Source organism: Xyrauchen texanus, chromosome 12 (assembly GCF_025860055.1).
Source record: "Xyrauchen texanus isolate HMW12.3.18 chromosome 12, RBS_HiC_50CHRs, whole genome shotgun sequence".
Classification (NCBI taxonomy): Eukaryota; Metazoa; Chordata; class Actinopteri; order Cypriniformes; family Catostomidae; genus Xyrauchen; species Xyrauchen texanus.
In genome coordinates this window covers 24,162,660-24,183,707 of record NC_068287.1, presented here as the reverse complement: position 1 = coordinate 24,183,707, position 21,048 = coordinate 24,162,660, and the positions used below count along the sequence as shown (strand labels likewise).

Sequence of the window (21,048 nt, the reverse complement as noted above, 5' to 3'; positions counted from 1 at the left end):
CTGATGTGTCACATCATGCAGAAGGCACCAGAAATATGGCCGCCAATATAGCATGCATCCCTAGCTTCAACAGACGCATATACCACTGATGAACAACCTCTGAGCTAATGGTAATTCTGTCTTTAAAGGTTTATAAGTTATCATTGAAAATCAATTAGTCTATGGAAAAATGAATGGGATTTTTACTAACGGAACAGGCCGTTGCGCTCTATTTTATGAAAAGTCATATAGAATGGAATGCCATGAGGTTTTGGCTGGGAGATCTATTCCTTTTAAGTCTGAAATTTTCATTTGTTAATGCTCTAAACTTCATTTAACTTTTTGTTTTTATTTTATCAGTGCCATCGTTCTGGGGACTAGTTAACACTGCCTGGAATCTTTGTGCGATTGGGAAGAGACAGTCACCTGTAAATATCGAAACCAGTCGTATGATTTTTGACCCCTTCCTCAACCCACTACGGCTCAATGCAGGGCAACGGAAGGTAAGTACTGGGAAGTATAAAGCGTTTTATTGTACTCATGGCTTAGAGTAACAGTGGCACTATGATTGAGAGTTGCATTATAATATCTGTATGAAGCATTGTTGTATTTAAAAAAAAAAGCTATTTACCATTATTTTAACCACTATAAGATGGACTGTTACATATATTTCATTGTTATTTACTTTAGTCCAATATCCCATAATTCACTGGCATTTTGACTATCAGGAATTTGAGATTGGGTCACATGGTGTAACCCCAGTTTAGCAGTTAGCCAGTCCATTTGTCAAAAATAATCACACAGTGTGTTTACCTCTTTTGCAGTTTTTTTTGACAGCTAGTTGTTTAGTTTGTTAAAGTGCATAGCTGATTTTACTTTAGTTGTGACTCATTTTTTACTATTTTTGCCAATGAACCACATCCTCAATTATATTCACAAAGCATAGCTGTAGAGCTTTCGAAATTAAGCCTTTGAAGATGTGCCGGCTTGATGGCTAATGCACTATACCTAGTTTGTTACAATGGAGTAGTAATGAGATCACTAATTCTCTCTGGGATAGAAAATTGCTTGCCACTTGCTTTCAATACCGTGCACCTGCAGTCGGTCAGCATATTAGTGAATAAACTAATTTAGCAGGCATAAATACCATCCAACATTTACACTGATCCAGTGTTTGATTAAAGGTGGCTTGTGTACATCATATATTTTGCTCTGACCTCTGAAGGGATTTCAGGCTGTAGTTATAATAAAGATCTCAAGTGCAATAGGAGAGATTTAGTCCAAAGGGCTGGAGGGAAAGGAAAGAGTTAATTCCTCTTTTAACATCCTTTTTTATGATTAATGCTGCTGTGCATCTGCTGGGGGAGATTAGGCCGACTCACCATCTGTGCTGACAGGGAATGTCAGTGAAGAATTCTCCAGTGAAGCTCCAAGAGGTTGTGGTTAAAAAAGATATACCGTAGTTCATCTTAACTAAATAATACATCAGTACCTTAGACTTGGACAGGAGCCCAAATAAAAGTGTGTTAATGTTTTTCTCAGGAGATTCTTTTCTGGTCCTATTTCAATAGACCCAATTACATTTATGTATGCATTTCTCTTTTGAGCTTGTTATGACTGTGTTCTCAATGTGTAGAGTTGCTGTTATTCCTAGAGAAAATTTCATTGGAGACCTAAATGTTCTCAGTGAATTCAAGTGATTGGTTAGCCTCATTAGCTGTTATATAATAGGGATTTATGCAAGGTTTTATGATAACTTTGGGCTGTAATGCAAAAGTTTTACATCTCTAGATCAGATAAGTTCTTTTTTCAGGTGGCAGACCATTTCAACAATAGAACAAAAGTTGTGACCATCTAGCACCCCAAATCTCAATCAGATTTATCATTTGATGTCATTTCCACCAATTCTGTCTTGAGCCACTGATCTATCATTTTGCTTGACGGCTGTTTTGGTCTAATTTCTTTGACATGAACTAGACTGCAACACTTATGTTTTAAAGGCAGACATGTGAAGCTAATCATTTTATAAAAGCACTTAATTAATTCTTCTGTTAAAGCTTGTATTATTTGAGCTGAACAGTTGTTAAAATCAGAATTTTTAGTCATTTTATGGGTTTTAGTGTTTGTTGGCATGGCAACGAAGTTTTCCAGCGAAAAGGTTAGTAAGCGATTTTATCGAAGAGTATTTTAACGTTTATGGACTGGTTTCCAAAAACCATCATTTTTTTTAACATGGATCATTTCCATTGTACTGTAAGTGTCGGATTACTAAAAATATAATGAGTGTCGTTCATAATACTGTGAAATAGTTTAGGTCAGCTTAAGTTGCTATTTAACATTGAATTATATCAGAGCCACAGACCAACGTGAACTTAATTACCTCCTACTGAGAATTTATTGAGATGAAGCGTCAGGCTTAATTTATTGCTTATTCCCATGTTCATGAGGGATCAGCAGTTTTTAAACTATCTCAAGATCACAAATGAGCCATCTATAATGGCTAATTTGAAATCCCCCCCCCCCATTCAAATACATTCATGGATGCCCTCACAGCTGTTCATAAAGATGTTCTTGTTCAGTAGCATGCCATAATAAGACATACTTGCTTCTTAATTAGTAATTAGAACTAGAAAAGTTGCCTTAATACTACTGAGTAAAGACAAGACATGCCAGGTGTTGTTTTCCATTTATAGGTCCTCTTCTTTCAACTCAGATGTATTTGCTACATAGTTCTAACTTACTGCCTCAGCAGCAAGGGCGTTATGCACCTGTTTTTACAGTGGCCACAAGACTCAACCTAAGAAATAAAACAGTTATAAATGTATGTTGTGATAGTCTAGGGGTAAAGTTAAAATGTGTAATTCAAGGGGACATGCCAATATATGTAATCCAAGGCAAATTGGAACTGTTTCAAGTAAAATGTTTAGTTTGAAGTGATTGATCTGCAGAAGGACTGACCAAATTTAGACAATTTCGTTTTAGACACATTTTTTAACCTACAATAAATGTGCAACTTGTTGACCCAAAAATAAAATTTCTGTCATTAATTACTCACCCACATATTGTTCTAAATCCAAATGACCTTCTTTCCTCTGTGGAACACAAATAGAGATGTTAGGCAGAATGTTAGCCTCAGTCAAAATTCACTTTCAAAGCATTACTTTACATACAATGAAAGTGAATGGTGACAGACATTCTGTCTAACATATCCTTTTTGTGTTCCATGGAAGAAAGAAAGTAATACAGTTTTGGAACAGCATGTGAGTAAATGATGAAGAATGTTCATTTTGAGGTAAATTATAGATTAAATTATTATTTCTATTATTTTAAATGTTGTATTCAAAATCCACTTACATACTGTGGTAGGTTTGCACGGTATACAAGTACTAACAAAATATCATGATACCAAACTTTAAAATGGTATGATGTCATCTTGTTGTTAATTTTGGTACCATATTAAAGTATGCTGCCAATAGCAAAATGTAATATAATGTGAGAGTTTTGAGATTAAATCAATGACCATTTGAAAATACTTATAAAAAAGACTCTATATGGTCAAGTGTGATCATTAAACAGCAGAAGTTTGTCATTTAATAAAAATATACAATCATATGTGCTGCGTGCCACAGTATGAATAATAGGCGCCTCTCTGCCCTGTCATCTTTTTCACACACACACAAGCATGCACATAAACACACACAGTTACACACACAAACACACATACAAACGCAACACACCCTACTAATGCTTGATTTTCATGCAGTGTGTACAATAGTATCAATCTGCAGAGCCACAGATCAGTGTGTTGAGTGTATAAATGGCTGTGAACTCTTTCTCCGTATATTATAAAAAAATATTACTACTGTACTAAAGTGTATTATTTAAAGCAGTCACAATAATACTCATAGTCAGGACCGTAACCACAATATACTATGAGGGGGACAAGTCTAAATGTGTGTATATTGTATAAAAAAACACAACATAGAGTGTATCACCTAGATCAGAACTAGAACATTGTGCGACCTGTTGCTTGTGACTTCTAATGTGTTTTGGGGTTTTGCCAAGGATAGTGTCATATATTCTTAATGCAAATATTATTAGGTAAAAGTTTAAATTCAATTTAAGATTGTCTTTAATTCTGAATTTGTACAGCATCTCCTAAGTGTCTACTTTTAAAAGAGACCATTTTATTTTGAGGACGAGCCACCACTTAAAGGAGTAGTTCACCTAAAAATGGAAAATGTACTTTAAGCACTCATTTACTCATCCTTATGTTGTTCAAAACCCATATGATGTTTTTTCTTTTTTTTGGAACATAAAAATATATATTTTAAGCAGCTCTATTCCATAGAATAAAAGTTTATAGTGAGCAGGAGCGGTTGAGCTTCAAAAAAGACAAATATTATACTCTTCAAGGTTCAGTATAAAGACATCATAACAGTAGTCTATATTACTTGTGCTCTATATTCCAATCTTTCTTTGGCCACATAACAGCTTTGTGTTGTATGGACTACTTTTATGGTATTTTTATAATGATAATTTTTCCTTCTCTGTGGACCTTGAACGCAGTGGTCAAAATTAACTGTTTTTGTATGGAAAAGAGCAGCGTTAGGATTCTTGAAGAAAATATTGTGTTAAGATTCTGCTGGAAGGAAACAAAAATGAGGGACAACTTGTGGGCAGTAAATAATCTTGTGGATTTTCTTTTTGCTAGTCAGCTGATGTCATGTCATTTTACAGATACATCAGTGATGAAAAGAAATTAAAATTATATTCATTTTTTCCTTTGAGATAGCTCAAAAAAGAAAGAAAATATGACTGAAACAGGCAAATTGCTAGCAATGCAGACACAGTGGTAGTCTTGTACTGTGTGAACTTTAAAAATACATGTATCTTTTAAAACCAAAAATTATACAAATTTTGGTCATTCAAGCCTTTATTCAGTGCTTTTACTATATTAAAGGACCAAAGAGGACCATTATATTTATGACCTCAACACCCGTGACCCCCCAACCCCAAAATGGTTTGGTCCCACCCCCTAATATCACAAGCAATATCCCATAAGCAAGTGTACAAAATATCAACATAATTTGATCATAACATTTTATTAAAACATTTAACATGGAATCCAGAAAATAGAAAAGTCATAATTTGTATCTATAATACTTTATGCAGTTCTTTTAGACAAGTAATTTTCTGTGTAATTTCATCAAATATCTAAGTATCGATTTAGCATCGATATCGAGGTACTGGGGCTGGTATCGTACCGAAGTAAAAATGTTGGTATCGGAGCAATCCTGTACTGTTCACTGAATGTGCATAACATATTTGCTCAACAGTTGCACCTGCCGACTGTATTTACCTTGAAAAACCCCTCAGTCTGTCAGAATAATTCAATCTGTTTACTGTATTCATGCATTTTTCCATGAATTCCCCACACCGGATGTGCACTGTCCAACAGTGCAGAATGTAGATAATGCCTTTTAGCCTAGCAAGGTGAAACACTGAACACCACCTTTGTTCAACAAGAAGTAGATGACACATTGGAAATATCTGGTGCCGGACTGTGACTCATTTAGTATATAATTTTATCATAAAATGTCATAGGTTAAAATGTCAGGAGAATCTGATCCAAAAAATGTAACATAAGTACCTTTTCAGGTCAGTGGAACCATGTACAATACAGGTCGACATGTGTCCCTGCGCCCAGACAAGTCCCACCTGGTGAACATTTCTGGCGGGCCACTGAGCTACAGCTACAGGCTGGAGGAAATCCGGCTTCACTTTGGCAGTGAGGACAATCGGGGCTCAGAGCACCTGCTCAATGGCCAGGCCTTCCCTGGAGAGGTAAGCTAACAAAGAGCCTGGAAATACATCACTGGTGTGGGATTCAATTAAACCTGTATCCCTTCAAAAATCTGTATCCTGTGACAAACTCTGGAAATTTTGGCACTGAAGGTAATGAAGCAGGCAAATTGGGAAGTAAGTCCCTTTTATCACAGATTGTTTTTGAACCAGAAAAACAAAGCCCTATTACCCTCAGTCTGCTTTTCTTCAACAAGAAGATGAAAAACAGTAACAAGACCGCAATGAAATCTCATTTGAACAGCAATTCAGTCAAATCTTCCAAAGCAAAATCACTTGCTGCAACTTTTGAGCAGTAATTTCTCTAACAATATGCTGTGTCATTTAGTTTGCATAATAAAATCTTTTTTATTTTGGATTAAGGGCAAACGTCAGGATTGCAGAAATTATTTTCTTAAGAAGTGATTGTGTTACGAGCACATGGTAGATAAAACTGTGGAGCAATGGGAGAACAAAATGAACGGTAAATATCTTCAAGTTTGCATAGGCAGTTGTTAATTGGTCGTATGCTGAATTTAAGAATGTAAACACATTTTTATGGTGAGAGACAAGCCTGAGTGGCGAAAATATGCTGTGTATATGGGCCCCATCAATCACACAGGTGTTTCTTAAAGGGCCCATAAAATCAAATGTGACTCTTAGTCCATGTTTGATAGATGTTCGGAAGAACAGACCAAAACAAATTGGTGATGCATCTTGATTAAGAGGTGTATCCATATTGTTGTCCAATGAAATGCTATCTAGAATGAGAATGTACCTGCTTCTGTCTAGCAACAGCAAAATTCACAGTGACGTAACTGTGAAATAACTAAAATCTATTGGTTATTTTCAGAGTTGGGGAATAACAGAATACATGTAACGGGTATTATGTATTTAAAATATAAAATATTAGTAACCGTATTCCACTACAGTTACAATTTAAATCATTGGTAATTAGAATACAGTTACATTCAAAAAGTATTTTGATTACCGAAGAGATTACTTTGCATTTTATTGTCATTTGTTTCATTTAATATTTGAACTATTTAGTTGGAAAACATTTATACATATAAATGATTCAATCCAAAATGCATTTGAACAGCGGTGAAACACTTTCTTATGATGTGTTACATTCATACGAGCAGACAGAAAAGTAAGTTTGAAGTAAGTTTGGAGCAGCAGAAATAGAAAGAAACCTTTTGTAAATTTTCAAGTGAACATTTAGCTCTATGCTAATCTAAAATGTTATTTTTTTGGTATTTATTTAAAATGTGTAATTTTATATGCACATGTTAACAGGCACAATTATATTTTTTGTCTTTCAAGAAAGTCCATGTTAGATCATACGCAATAGCGATTTGTTTTTTTGTAAACATTTTTATCTTTGTAATAATTCTTAAAACAAGATCAATTTGTTTATCTTGTTTTAGCAAGATATTTATGCTTTTTTTCAGAGAATGTATTTTTAATTTGTTTATTTTGTTTTACTGTACTGGCAATTGTTTTTCACTTGTTATTAACTTGTTTATAGTCAAAACAAGTTAGAAAATCTACCAGTACTGAAGAAGTAATCCAAAGTATTTAGTTACTGACCTTGAGCAATCTTATGGAATACGTTACAAATTAAATTTTACAGCATGTATTCTGTAATGTAGTGAGATATATTTTAAAAGTAACCCTCCCAACATTGGTTATTTTAAAAAGAGAACGAGCCCTTTGATATGTCCCGCCCAAACCTCATTTGGAAATATGTCAACACAGGAAAGTGCACTTGTCAAGTGATCTGGTAACACTTTACAATAAGCATCAAGTTGTTAACATTAGTTATGAATTTAAAATGAACAATACTTATTACGCATTTATTAATTTAGTGAATGTTGATTTCAACATATAGTAATACTTTTTTTAAATATAATGTTCTATATGTTAACATTAGTTAATGCACTATGAACTAACGTGAACTTAAAATGAAAAATGTAATTTTTGTTAGCTAACATTAACAAAGATTAAAAAATATTGTTCATTGGTAGTTTGTGATACCTAATGCATTATCTAATGTTAACAAATGGAACCTAGTGTACAGGGTTACCAGCGATTTCATGGGGTCTTGAGCATTTCATTTGGAGCCAGTTTCCAAGCCAAGGCCGACCAACCACCAAGTCATGCAAGAAATGTCAAATCAAACCTTTACATTTTACATTTTTAAATGTAATCTTGTGTGTGAGGCAAAGGTGTGCTCCCCATTCTCTGATCCTCACCTCTAATTTCACTGAAGTCAGCAGCCTCTCTTCATTTTCCTAATCCAAATGAGGTTATATGGGTAGCAGCTTTCCAACAACTTCATTTTGAGCCTGACAGGCAAACTCATTATAACTGATGACTGAAGCGTATTTTCTAATGAGCTCCAATGCAATATTGAGCAACTGAAAATGAAGCGGCAGCATTCCTGGCACAATCTTGCTGTTTTCACGGAGCTGCCCGGAAATAACGATAAAGCAGGATGGAGGAGTATAAAGGAGCTTCTTAATGTTTCCATTAACAATTTATACAAAATACAAAGCAAAATATTTATACGGATTAATGTACTGAACCTCATTAATGTCACATAAGATTACAAGCTGTTAATGTAGTAATGGAGTTATGTACACATATAATTTATAGGCATGTGTTATGGATTATGGCTATTTTGGAAGTAGAGTGCTGGGAGCAGAGATTATTTAGCAGGGATGGGCCACTTCTATTCAAATGAATGAGAGAAATTGGAACGCTCAACCAAGGAGCTCTGAGTACCCAACAGTCAATGGATATAGAAGGACGTCCTGCCTTATATTTAAAAGAGCCAATCACCTTTTAGATACAGACATCGCCTGTCAATCAACTCTAAGCGTAAGATTTTTTAAGCGTAATATGAGGTAAACAATCAAAAAATGTTAATACCAATATTGTCATGTTTTATTGCTGATTTCAAATATGTTCTTTGATTGTAATCTTGACCAACCGTTTTTGAGAATTTGGTCTTTCCCCATTCAAATAGATAGGAGCTACACTGGCATGACTGGAAATAGCCTCCCGAGACCATTCCAAAGATGGCCGACAGTGGACTGATTTGCTAGAAAGACTTTGCTGGGACTTGTACAGCCTTAAGGCTTTTGCACACCAAACATGAATGTTCAACATTTTGAATCGAAACAGTAGATCCCTAACGAGTCATTTTCACTTGGACCGAACATTTGCTCCAAAACGCACGTGAAAGAGCAAACATTTTTTACTGTGTGTCCATTTTTGTTTCTTCGCCTGGTGAACAAATACCCTAAACAATAATATGTAAGCTTTAGATCACGTGTCAGAAGCTGTTGCAGTTAACAGAACCAGAGAAACAGGTGTCACTTAAGCACAGAAAGCTGTTTTGACCACCAATATTAAACGGGGAAGTAACACCTGAACCAGCACTGAGGATGTGTATTTAATTTGCATCAAATGCCTTGAAAACTGAAATAATTTTTTTTCTCATATGGGTTCTCTTAATATGTAAATTATATTGCTGAATCACTGCCTTGCATCCCCTTTAAAAATCTTATGTGGATTGTCTTCATAATTTATTCCATATTGCTGAATTGCTTGATCTTTGCATTTAATCTTACTCTTAAATATTTAATATAATATATATCGCCTTTGCCTTTGTATCACTTTTGAAATAAACAACTTTACACATCTTAAGTGTTTTTCTTCACCACAAATGAATTATTATTGCTATAACTTGTAGTGCACTCTGTGTGCCGTTGAATACCAAAAACTAAATCGTTATTGCTGTGCTATTTTTAATAATTTTTTACAGCCTCTGTCGGTAGCAGTATTAAAGTATCTAATTATGGGTCATAATGAAGATGGGTTTTGTTGGGTGAGATTGCCAACACTGGGGGTCAAAATACAAATATTATTTATTTATTTATTTATTTTAAGGCACAATTTACAATAACGTTTAGTTTTTTTATCAAACCGCACAATAATGACTCTTAGACATTACAGATATTACAGCCTCTTTTTCTGTTAAAGCATAATTTTCTGTAAAGTTGAAATGATGTGTGTTGTAAAAACCGCTATACAAATAAAAATGACTTGATCTATTTCTTGCACTCTTGGAGCTTTTAAATTTCATCATGTTTAATTAGTAACATGCAGGGTTTTAAGCAAATATAACACAATTAGATGTACATGGCAATAAGATACACTCAAACATTTGTTTTAACAGTCATTATAAGTGTGCATTAAGCAGTGATTTTAAACAAATGCACTTAACACAAGTATATACAGTATGTGTGTCATTGGCATATAATTAATATTGTTCCAATTGATTAAATGTTTTAACCGTTAACACATTTTTTACACTGGATTCTTTCTAATCCCCTCGGACTGTGTCTACATGATAAAACTTGCAGTTATCTTGTCCAGCAGGTGAACTGAAATAGTTTGTGAAATGTCTCGAAAGTTTTCTTTCTCTTTGAGCAAATCAAACACACACTTGTCATCGCTGCTTCAGCTGGTAGAGAGATACGTTTTATTTTTTCGATCTGCTCGCTAGAGAACCGTTTGAATTTTTTTTAATAATTTTTTTTTTTTGCAAAACTTTTCAAGTGGTTATTTCTTCTAACTCGGTGATGGGCAGAGGGCGGACCAGCTCAAAGGTGCTTTGAACGTGCAATGGCGAACATTCCTTTAGCTTTCTATTGGAAATGGTCATTCGTCTGTGTCGCGTCGCGTCTCTCATAATCGTGTCACGCTTGGTGTGAAAAGGCCTTAATTGTTGTTATGGCAACATGCATGCATTCACCTTGCAGGAGTTATTTGGAATGTTTTACTGTGTCTCTTTTTGTCTTTTCACAGGTGCAACTCATCCATTATAATCAGGACTTGTATTTAAATTACAGTGATGCTGCCAGGAGTCCTAATGGAATTGCAGTTGTTTCTATTTTCATGAAGGTTAGTAAGCTCAGGTGCTTTCAACATGTAATGAATTGGCAAACACTTTCTTTAATAAGCTTCTTTAATAAGTCTTAAAAAAAAAATAATAAACGGATGGTTTTGACCCTAGATTCTGACTGGTCAATGCAGGTCCCAGCCATGCTAAAATAAATGGTATTGTAACAGCTATGACATATAATGCCTGTTCTGTGTATATCACTTTGCAGCACCTATGGAATAACATTCCATATTTTTTTTACATGTCAGGATTAATTCTAGTGGAAGGATGGAGTTTGCTTAATAAAATAATATTGAAATGAAAATGTGTTTTTTAAAGGGTTAGTTCTCCCAATAACAAATGTTCTGTCATCATTTACTCCACCTCGTGTCATTCCAAACCCTTATGACTGTGCTGTCAGTCCCTTACATTCTGCCTAACATCTCCTTTTCTGTTGCACGGAAGAGTCATTTGGGTTTGAAATGGCATGAGATTATGAAAGAATTTAAATTTTTGGCTGAAATATCTCATTCACAAGTCATTTTATTAAAGCAATAAGGCACTCAAGGCCGTACAGTATTGTATAAATATTCACGGCTAATGGGGTTTGCTGACACTTCGCTGCACATCATGCCTAACAACAGCTTTTAGGAACAATACATTCACCTATACTGTATATGTACAGTAATCTCTCATGATATTTCTAACTCTTTTAATGTACAGAACATTAATCAACCATGCGTTAAACATTATAAAGTAAAGTTAATGCTATTAATGAAAGTTATTTAAAAACAATTTAGCATTTTTTTTTATTATTATTAGAACTAATTTATTCTGAAGCATCTGGTCATGCTTTGTTTTTTGACCAAATTTCTTTTCTCATGCAAACTAAAGGGAGATTATGATGAAGATTCACCAGAATTTAACCTGTCATGTGACTAACCTCTGCGGGAGTTGCTCCCTGATGGTGTAAGTCTTGACTCTGGTCTAAATTTGGGCAGGACTGCCGGGATTCAGATGAAAGGATGCAGCACCCTCACTCCCTCCTCTGTTTAGTTTCATCCAGGTTCACACAGGGATTTTGATACCAGAAAATCTTCACCATTTTACAACTAATGAGACCATTTGGATGAAAGGCATACATCTTCAATAAAAAAATACATAAAAAGAAATAACTCCAGCCAGGTCTCCTAAGCAACCAAACTGGCCCGGTTGCTAGGGAGGGTAGAGTCACATGGGGTAAACTCCTCGTGGTCGTTATAATGTGGTTCTCGCTCTCGGTGGAGCATGTGGTGAGTTGCGTGGATGCCGTGGAGAATAGCGTGAAGCCTCCACACTTTTTGTTGTATTTAAAGGTGTAGTCACACTAGGCTTGAGCATGTGAAATTACTTTGGAATCTGGAACAATGCAAACCCTATGGCTGTAGCTTTGAAGTTTGTATTATTTTTATCATGCCACAAGAGGTCAATCTATGATGTGAAGATCTTCTATTGGTCACACATGTTTTCGTATTAAGAATTCACAGGTCAGATTTCATTCAACTTTGGTAGGTAGCGGAGTACAATCTTATTCGCATGAGCTCATGCTTCCACTTTCCTGCATTCTTATACATATGAATGGGAGTGAATGGAGCACAAGTTCTAGTGTAAATGCACCTTTAAAATTCCTACCAGCCCAAGTAGGTATAGCTGCAGGCCAGAGATCTCCAAATGGGGGCAGGATCTCCAAAAGAGTGGGTTTACTCCAGGAGGCAGGGTTATTCAAAAGGGGTTATGGCTAGGGTTAGGTTTAGGTTAGGGGCTTCCTTTGCTGGAGGTTTGGAGCTCCCACCCCTTTTTTTGCCTGCAGCAATATCCTTCTCTACCAGCCCAACACAGCAACATTGGCTCAAACAATGGTGAGTTTGGGGTGAGACTATCTGTTTTGTTGACCAATAGAAGACAGGGAAAGTGTTCGGAAAACCTGTGTGTCATTATTTTTGTAATTCCGTTTGGTGGTTCTAGTGATGCTGAATTTACACACTTGAAATCGTTTATGTCATTTGTGATTACTGTATTGAACAAAACAATGTTTAATTGCCTTAATATAAAATGTTTGCACTGAAAATGGGGTTACTTGCAACTACCTCAAAGAGCTACCTGGTCCAACCTTTAAAATTTGTTTTGTTATTGTAAACTAATGTATTCAGGATGATTCAATTATGTCAAATAATATTATTGAACCACAGTTTTTAAGTTACAGTATATTCAGTGTGGTTTGAGTATAATGTTTACTTTAAAATTTGGCTCTACTCTTCAGATTTCAGACCCTACAAATTCATTTCTAAACCGTATGCTGAGCAGAGAGACCATTACAAGGATTACATATAAACGTAAGTGTCCACAAATACCCTGTCTTTACTAATGTCAGTATAGTGTGGAGCCTTGGGAGGTCTTACTGTCTTTTGCATACTCTTGAAAAACTCTAAAGGTTACGTTTCTTAACATAGAAAGAAATGTGATTGAAAATTGCCTGCAACTGCATTATTAAGTTCAGGGGTTGTCTTGGTCTGAGTTTGAAAAATTGCCTCTATAAAGGGCTTAGTAACTTAATTAACATAGACTAAAATAAAACTCTTAGCTCTCTATTACCACCCAGTGGGCTTCTTTGTTGGAAGTTCCATTTTATCCTCTCTGAATTGAAACTAGGGGACCATTATGACTTGCAAGGGCCCTGTGGCCAGTTATCTTTTAGGGTGTACTGTAATCAAAGTTGTCCACTACTTCATTGAAATTAAGCTGTTTTACAGGTTATGACTTAATACGATGGCCATAAGCAATAAAGAGTCAAAATGTGTTCTAAAATTGGCACATAATAATATCTCTTTTAATAAACCTTTTGTTTGTTGTTAATTCTAATCACACATAGAACAGAAATGGTCCTGTCCGTATTTACCTATGATTGAAGCATGACCAAATCAGAACCTAAAAGTAATAATCCTGATATGATAATGCAGGCATTTATCAAGACATTTTGGAGGGATGATATCCTTTTGATCCATTTTTGTATGTTTCTGTAATGCATCTCAGCCCATTGTTTGTTTTATACTCTTTCTTCAGATGATGCATACTTACTGATGGGCCTCGATATTGAGGAGCTATATCCAGAAACCTCCAGTTTTCTCACATATGAGGGGTCGATAACTATTCCACCGTGCCTTGAGACAGCCACCTGGATCTTATTGAATAAGCCAATATACATTTCACAGATAGAGGTGAAAGTGCATCTGTCAAATGTTCAAAAAACTGAAAAGCATTTTTGGATGTTCATTTTATTCTATTTACTTTTGGATATTTACTATTTTGGATTGAACGTTATTTCACTGTTAAAATATTTTATTTGTATCACTACTCCACCCTGCCTTCTGCACATTTTATTATTATGTACATTGCATACCCTGTATATACCATAATTAATTACTTTTATACAGTACATTTGTTATATATACTGTACATTTATATTCACATAAATACAATATTATAAAAGTAATAATATGCACAATGACAATGATGTTAAATCTACTGTCTCTTCAGATGCAATCTCTTCGTCTTCTCAGTCAAAACCAGCCATCCCAGATCTTTTTGAGTATGGGTGACAATATGCGGCCGACCCAGCCACTGCACCAGCGCTGCATTCGCACCAACATCAACTTCACTCAGAGAAGGGACTGTCCCAACAACCGCGTGCTGAGGCCACAATACAGAGGTTTGTCTCACACTTCATATCGCATACATACTTTTTGCAATAAAACACCCTTCCTCTTTTCCATGCAGCATGCACACTCTAAAGCTGAGCTCTCTAATTTGACACTTAAACATTATTGAACTGTTTTATTATTACCATTGCTCTTAAAAGAGAAATTTATTTTAAATGGCCCTTGGTGAATAAGTGTTATTGTTCACAGACAAAGCTGTTTGATGACCTATTCTTTGCTTCCCTTTTCAGTTAATGAATGGCTCCTGAAATAACAGCTTGACGTTGACTAGTTACTTCAGAATTTCTGGTAATATCTGAAGAATATGGCCAACAATCTGAGGACGTTTGGACAAATACTGCAAGATGAAGCTATCAATAAGACAAAAAAGAGGACTCTTCAATACAAATTAAAAAAAATACTTTTATAAGTGTTTTATATGTTTATAAAAACATATACGTCAAAGACAGTGAAAGCAATCGCTTACATATCTTTGTAGACATGAGTTTGATGAGGCACAACTGACTTTCAATGACAGTGTGCATCTAAAAAGCAGGTGCGATCAATGTGTGTTGCAGTGAACAAAAAACTACCTTTGCTTGATGCACAGGACTATGGACTTCAATTTGACAAAAGGATTTCAAGTCTGTATCTTGGACTATTTTTGAGCATGTTGCCTTCACTAAGTGTTTACAATGCTAAATTAATTGAGTGATATCTGCCCAATAAATATTTAAAGTTGTCAGGGTGAACTTTTCTATTTACCTTTGGTGAATTACTTTGAATCTGGGGCAGGGTAAGAAATTAAGGGGGCTCAGGGCAAAAAGACCACCCAAAAGTGATGAAAATGCCCCCAAAAACAAATGCCCCAGTTTGTTTCTTTTTTCTTTTCTTTTTTTTTTTATATATATATATATTATATCTTGTATAGTTATCAATATTCATTCTAAGTCTAATTATAAACATTAGCACATAAATTATGATGTTTGATGTTTATTTATTTTTATGGGTAGGAGGAAATATTCTCAGTCTAATTATTCACATTGAGAACTTTTATGTTTTTTAATAAAAGGATGACTCAGTATAATTATTTTTATGTTTAGAGAAAAATGCCCCATAAATGTTAAAAATGCCCCTTATAATCAGATCCAGAGGGCAATTATTGCCCCTTTATGGAAAAGTTAATATCTGAGGAATCTGGGGTATTTTAATGCTGTAAAGTTAAAGGAATAGTTCATGAAAATAAACACTGTCATCATTTACTCAAACTCATGTTGTTCCAAACATATATGACATTATTTCTTAAGTGAAACACAAAATAATTTAAGCTGGATGTTATCCTCAGTCACCATTCACTTCAAATGCATCTTTTTCAATGAAAGTGAATGGTGACTGAGGATAACATTCAGCCAAACAACTCCTTTTGTGTTCAATGGAAGAAAGTCTTATGGGTTTGGAAGAACATGCGGGTAAGTAATGGATGACACTTTTTTTTCTTTTGAGTGAACTGTCCCTTTAATGCAAATGGTAGTCAATCAAAAGGGTCATAGTGCTCAGTAGTGAAACTTTTTATAAAAACATGATATTAAATTTCATTTAAATCTCATGATAAATTAATGACAAGTATATTTTAAATGTTAAAACATAATAAACATCTGAATTGTATAGTGCCAAATTATATCAGAATACTGGTCGTTTCAGTCATATCGGTGTACTCTTCAATGGGCCACTGAGTGTACAAAGCATGTTAGAAAAGAAGCAACTAATTTAGATTTTTGTCATTAACAATTTGTATTGATTCCATACTCAAATTAACACAAACAGCACATGAAAACACGGAATCAACATTTATCAACATATGCCATAATTGGAATACAATTCATTTTAATAACATTAACCTTCCCAATCACAGATAAATGTAATGAAGTCCAGGGCAAGTAATTCATGTCCTGTTTGGGCCACTGGAAGGTGCCCAGTTGAAAAGCTGTTACTGGACAGTATGCTGTCAGCACTAAAGCTTCGGATATAGACCAATTAATTATTATTATTATTATTAAATATTATTATTAATAAGAATTAATAAGTCTGTAGAGGCAAGGCATAGATCTTGCAGGCTTGGACAAGCAAAAGCTTATGCACCACCCCTCCCACCACCACCCCTGGACAATCATCCTCCTTTCTTATCATGGCTGCTAATGGTTACAGGGCAGGACAGAACAATAATGTGGAAAGAGGGCAACCCTGCCAGGTGCTCCTATCCAGAGTAAAATAATCTGAAATGAATCCATTTGTTTGTACCGCTGCTACCGGGTGTCCATAAAGTAATACAAGTATTCCCGAACCCATACATCTCCAAAATCTTAAAAAAGATAATCCCATTCTACCATATAAAATGTGTCGTGTGATGGCAGCGACCGGAGCCTGATCATTGGCCATTGACCACATGATATTGATGAAACGACTACAACCCTGAATAAACCCCAACTGATCTATATGTATAAGAGATGTCAAAACTTTACTTAATCGTTTTTTGATAATATTTTAAAGTCTAGCTGGATCATGGAAATTGGATGGTATCTCTTAAACTTGCTTGGATCTTTGTCCTTTTTAAGAATCAGACTGATCTGGGCTTGTGTCATGGTTGGCGGAAGCTTTCCATTCTTTAATGATTCCATATAAACTTCTACCAAAAATGGAGCCAGTTCTGTAGCAAAAGATCTAAAATATTCAGTGGCAAACCCATCTGGCCCCGGAACCCAAGGCCTTAATTACCTTGCCAAGCTCCTCCAAGGTTATCTCAGAATCAAGATAATTTTTTTGCTTAGTTGTCAGTTTAGGAAGTTCTAATGGTTCCACAAAGTCTCTAATATCTTCATCAGTAGACGAAGAAGTGGAACTATAAAGATCAAGATAGAATCCTTTAAAAGTATTATTAATATCATTGGCCGTGTTAAATATTTCACCACCAGTAGATTTCAATGAGGGAATCAAAATATTAATGTCTTGCCCTGAATAGCCAAAACTTCACCTTCTGTGAAAAAGTATTATATCTGTATTTCAATCGGGACAATTTCCTGAGGCCATTAGATGACATTCGTCACTTCAGCTCTGCCTCAGCACTTTTAATATTCCCTCCCAAGCCACACCCACAGAGGATACTGAGGAGTCAGGACCAGTTTGTCTCCATATAGAAATTGATTTCAGCCTTTAGCATTTGTTGGAATTTAGGATTTTGCAAAAGAGACACATTAAAGCGTCAACTATATGAATTATTTTTCTCTGTATGTGGCAACACCTCTAAACACACCAGTGCATGATCTGAGACTAAAATGTTTCCAATTGAGCAATCAACAACATATGAAATGAGGAACTTGGATATATAAAAAATCTATTCTAAAGTAAATCTTATAGACTGATAAAAAAAAATTATAGTCTGTACCAGATGGGTTCAAATGTCTCCAAATATCTGTAAGACCAAGATTTTTACACATCCTGTGAAGTGTCAATGTTGCTCTAGGGGGCTTGCACACTTTTGCTTCACTATGATAAGGACTGAGTTCATCAAAAGATTAAAGTCTCCCAATATTATATCAGGAGGGGTGCCAGCAGCATGCAACATCCCTTCAAGATCTATAAAAAAGCCCTGATCATCAATGTTAGGTGCATAAATATTAGCCAAAATAAGACATTGTCCCTGAATTTCAGCTAAAACAAAAATGACTCTTCCAAATGTATATTGAATCTGTTTGAGACATTTGAATTGTAGATGTTTACTTATCAACGTAATAACCCTGCTCTTACTCAAGCAATACAAAGAAATGCCCACTCCATGTCTTTCCAAATGTTTCACCTTCCTGCAGAGAAAGGTATGTTTTTTGAAGAAACACTATATCACATTTCTTATGCTTAAGAAGAGAAATAAACTTCCTTCTTATTATGTGGTGCCCCAACTATTAACATTACACATGGAGAGAGACAATAAACACATATTAACATTTGACATTTAAGGAAAAATAGATTGTGTGTCAAAAACAAGATTATAAAGACAGGGGTGGGTCTACGTGGTGGCCAGGGGGGCACTGCCCCCCCCTGAAATTCGATTGGCCACCCCAGGTGCCCCCCCCTATAAGATGTCTTGTGATTGGTTCATTTTACGGCCAATCAGTTTATAGACTCTACTGAAGTTCGTGATTCAAAGAAGTTTTTTTTTTAAAGCTTAATAAAGTCATCTTTATTGCCAAAAAAAAAAAGGATACAAATCACAAGTGACTTATCAAAATATACATAAATATTTTCTCAAATAACTACTGTCTACAATTGCCGTAAATTGTTTTCGACATACTTTTTTTTATTTTATTTTTTATTATCCTTCAACAACACAAACAAACAAGGTACATCAACAAATCTCTGAATATAACCTCAATTGTTCAGCCATGAGCATAGCTAGTACAAAGAACAGAAAACACACTATGAACAAACCAATAATTACATTTAAAAAAATAAAAATAAAATGAAAAAAAAAAATAAAAAGGGACTTTTTAAATTAATTTAAACGTATCCAAAAGAGAAATCAGTTTAAGGGCTTTCTGATTTTTAAAATTTTTTTAAGATTTGCACAAGAGTTTAACCTCATTCATCCAGTGATTAAAGTTGGGTTTAGATTTAAACCATCTGCATTTATGAATGAAAAACTTTCCAAAACATAACAAGAAATTAATAACAAAATCACAATCTTTGTTTTCCAGACAAACACCAAACCTAATTAACTTCGACGTGAGAGGTGGGAGTTCAACCCTCCTAGACCCTAACCAATTCTGCACCTCACTCCAAAAGGGTTGCACCAGATCACAATCAAAGAAGACATGCTCTAGATTTTCAATATTTGTTTCACAAAAAACACAATTATTCACATCAAAATTAAATTTAAAATTCTTTAGTAGGATAAATCTCATTTAAAATTTTGAAGTTCACCTCCTTAGCTTTAGGAGGGAGAGAAAAAGACAAATAATTTTTCCAAATGTTTTTTATTTCAACCTTATCAAAATCTTTAAGCATGTATTCCCGTCTAATTGGGTTTGGGTAATAAGCCTGTAAAAAAAAAATTCTAATGACTCTATTTGTACATTTTTTATCACAAAAATCATAACCTTCTAAGGAGAGCTGTCTCAGTACTGGGGAGATTTTAAGGTACAACATGTCTTCTTTAACCATTAATCTTAACAGAATTGGTATAGCTCTAATCATTCTATTAAACATATTAACGGTACACTGTACTTGGAATTTCTCACAAAACTCTCTATACAGTAACACATTTCCATTAACATCCAAGAAATGGGCAATAGCCCAAATCCCTTTAGATATCCATTCCTCAATATATACAGATTTTCTGCCAAATTTTATATATCTACTATTCCAAACTGGAGTGTTGTGAGGAGTGAAGTTATGTTTGAACAAAAATTTCCAATAGAGCAGCACATGCTGATGGAAGGCTGAAAGTTTAACTGGTAACGAGGTGCACTCAAAGTCACAACATAACAGAAAGTGTATTCCCCCCAGTTTGTTAAAGATAGCATTGGGGACAATAAACCAAAAGGAGTGGCTATTTTGAATGAAGGATTTTAACCATTTCAATTTCAAAACACCATTCATAATGTCAAAATCGATAGCATTCACCCCACCGTCTTCATATTTATTAATCATGTCCTCCTTTCTAATGTACTGACACTTATTTCTCCAAATAAATTTAAAATTCACCTTATTTATTAATTTAAGCATTCGTGTCGATATGGGCAAGGAGAAGGCTGGATAGATGAGTCTGGACAAACTATCCATTTTAGATAAAAGAACCCTTCCAAAGATTGTAAGATCCCTCTGCAGCCATCTATTCAATATGAACTTACATTTATCTATGTTATTCAACACATTGTTATTCTCCATAACATCTTTATCTTTAGAAATAATAATCCCCAAATATTTAACTTCCCTTTTAATTTGTATATTAGATAATGACTGCAAAGGAAACTCATGCAGTGTTAACATTACACATTTGTTTAGGTTTAAATGTAGCCCCGAAGCTTTAGAAAACTGGTTAATAGAATGTAAAGCTAATGGAATTTGATATTCATTCTTTAGAATCAATGTTGTATCGTCAGCAAACTGGCTTATAAGTATATGTCTATCCAACACTGAAAGACCTTCAATACCATTATTTTGAATCAATATAGATAATAACTCTGCAACCATTATAAATAATAATGGTGACCACCGAACAGAGTCACCACTGAAACAGAAGAATCCAGCTGTTTTAGTTGAGGTCTGCCTTCTTTCTTTTTCAACAGTTTTCCTCTCTTTCTGCTACTGTTTTTATTGTTTCTAAACTAAAGACTGTTCTTTAATATATTAGCAGAGCACAATGTAATGGTTCCATATTTTATTTTTAAACTGTGGTGTTTTCATTTGAACTGTTACAGTGCTAAAACTTTAACTCTGTGTTACTCAGCTTTTTTGTAAATTAATCTGAAAGAAATGTTGAAT

The 21,048-nt window shown here is 34.7% G+C and overlaps 1 protein-coding gene across 1 annotated transcript in view; it reads left to right on the top strand.

Annotated features, from left to right (window-relative positions):
• Positions 1 to 15,233, top strand: part of LOC127653270 (carbonic anhydrase-related protein 10-like) — a 35,672-nt gene extending 20,439 nt beyond the window's left edge. The window contains exons 4-10 of the mRNA XM_052139905.1: positions 340 to 482; positions 5,641 to 5,826; positions 10,705 to 10,800; positions 13,080 to 13,152; positions 13,880 to 14,034; positions 14,354 to 14,525; positions 14,766 to 15,233. Coding sequence (XP_051995865.1) covers positions 340 to 482; positions 5,641 to 5,826; positions 10,705 to 10,800; positions 13,080 to 13,152; positions 13,880 to 14,034; positions 14,354 to 14,525; positions 14,766 to 14,788 — 848 coding nt within the window. The 3' untranslated portion in view covers positions 14,789 to 15,233. The remainder of the gene's footprint in view (positions 1 to 339; positions 483 to 5,640; positions 5,827 to 10,704; positions 10,801 to 13,079; positions 13,153 to 13,879; positions 14,035 to 14,353; positions 14,526 to 14,765) is intronic.
• Positions 15,234 to 21,048: the final 5,815 nt, after the last annotated feature.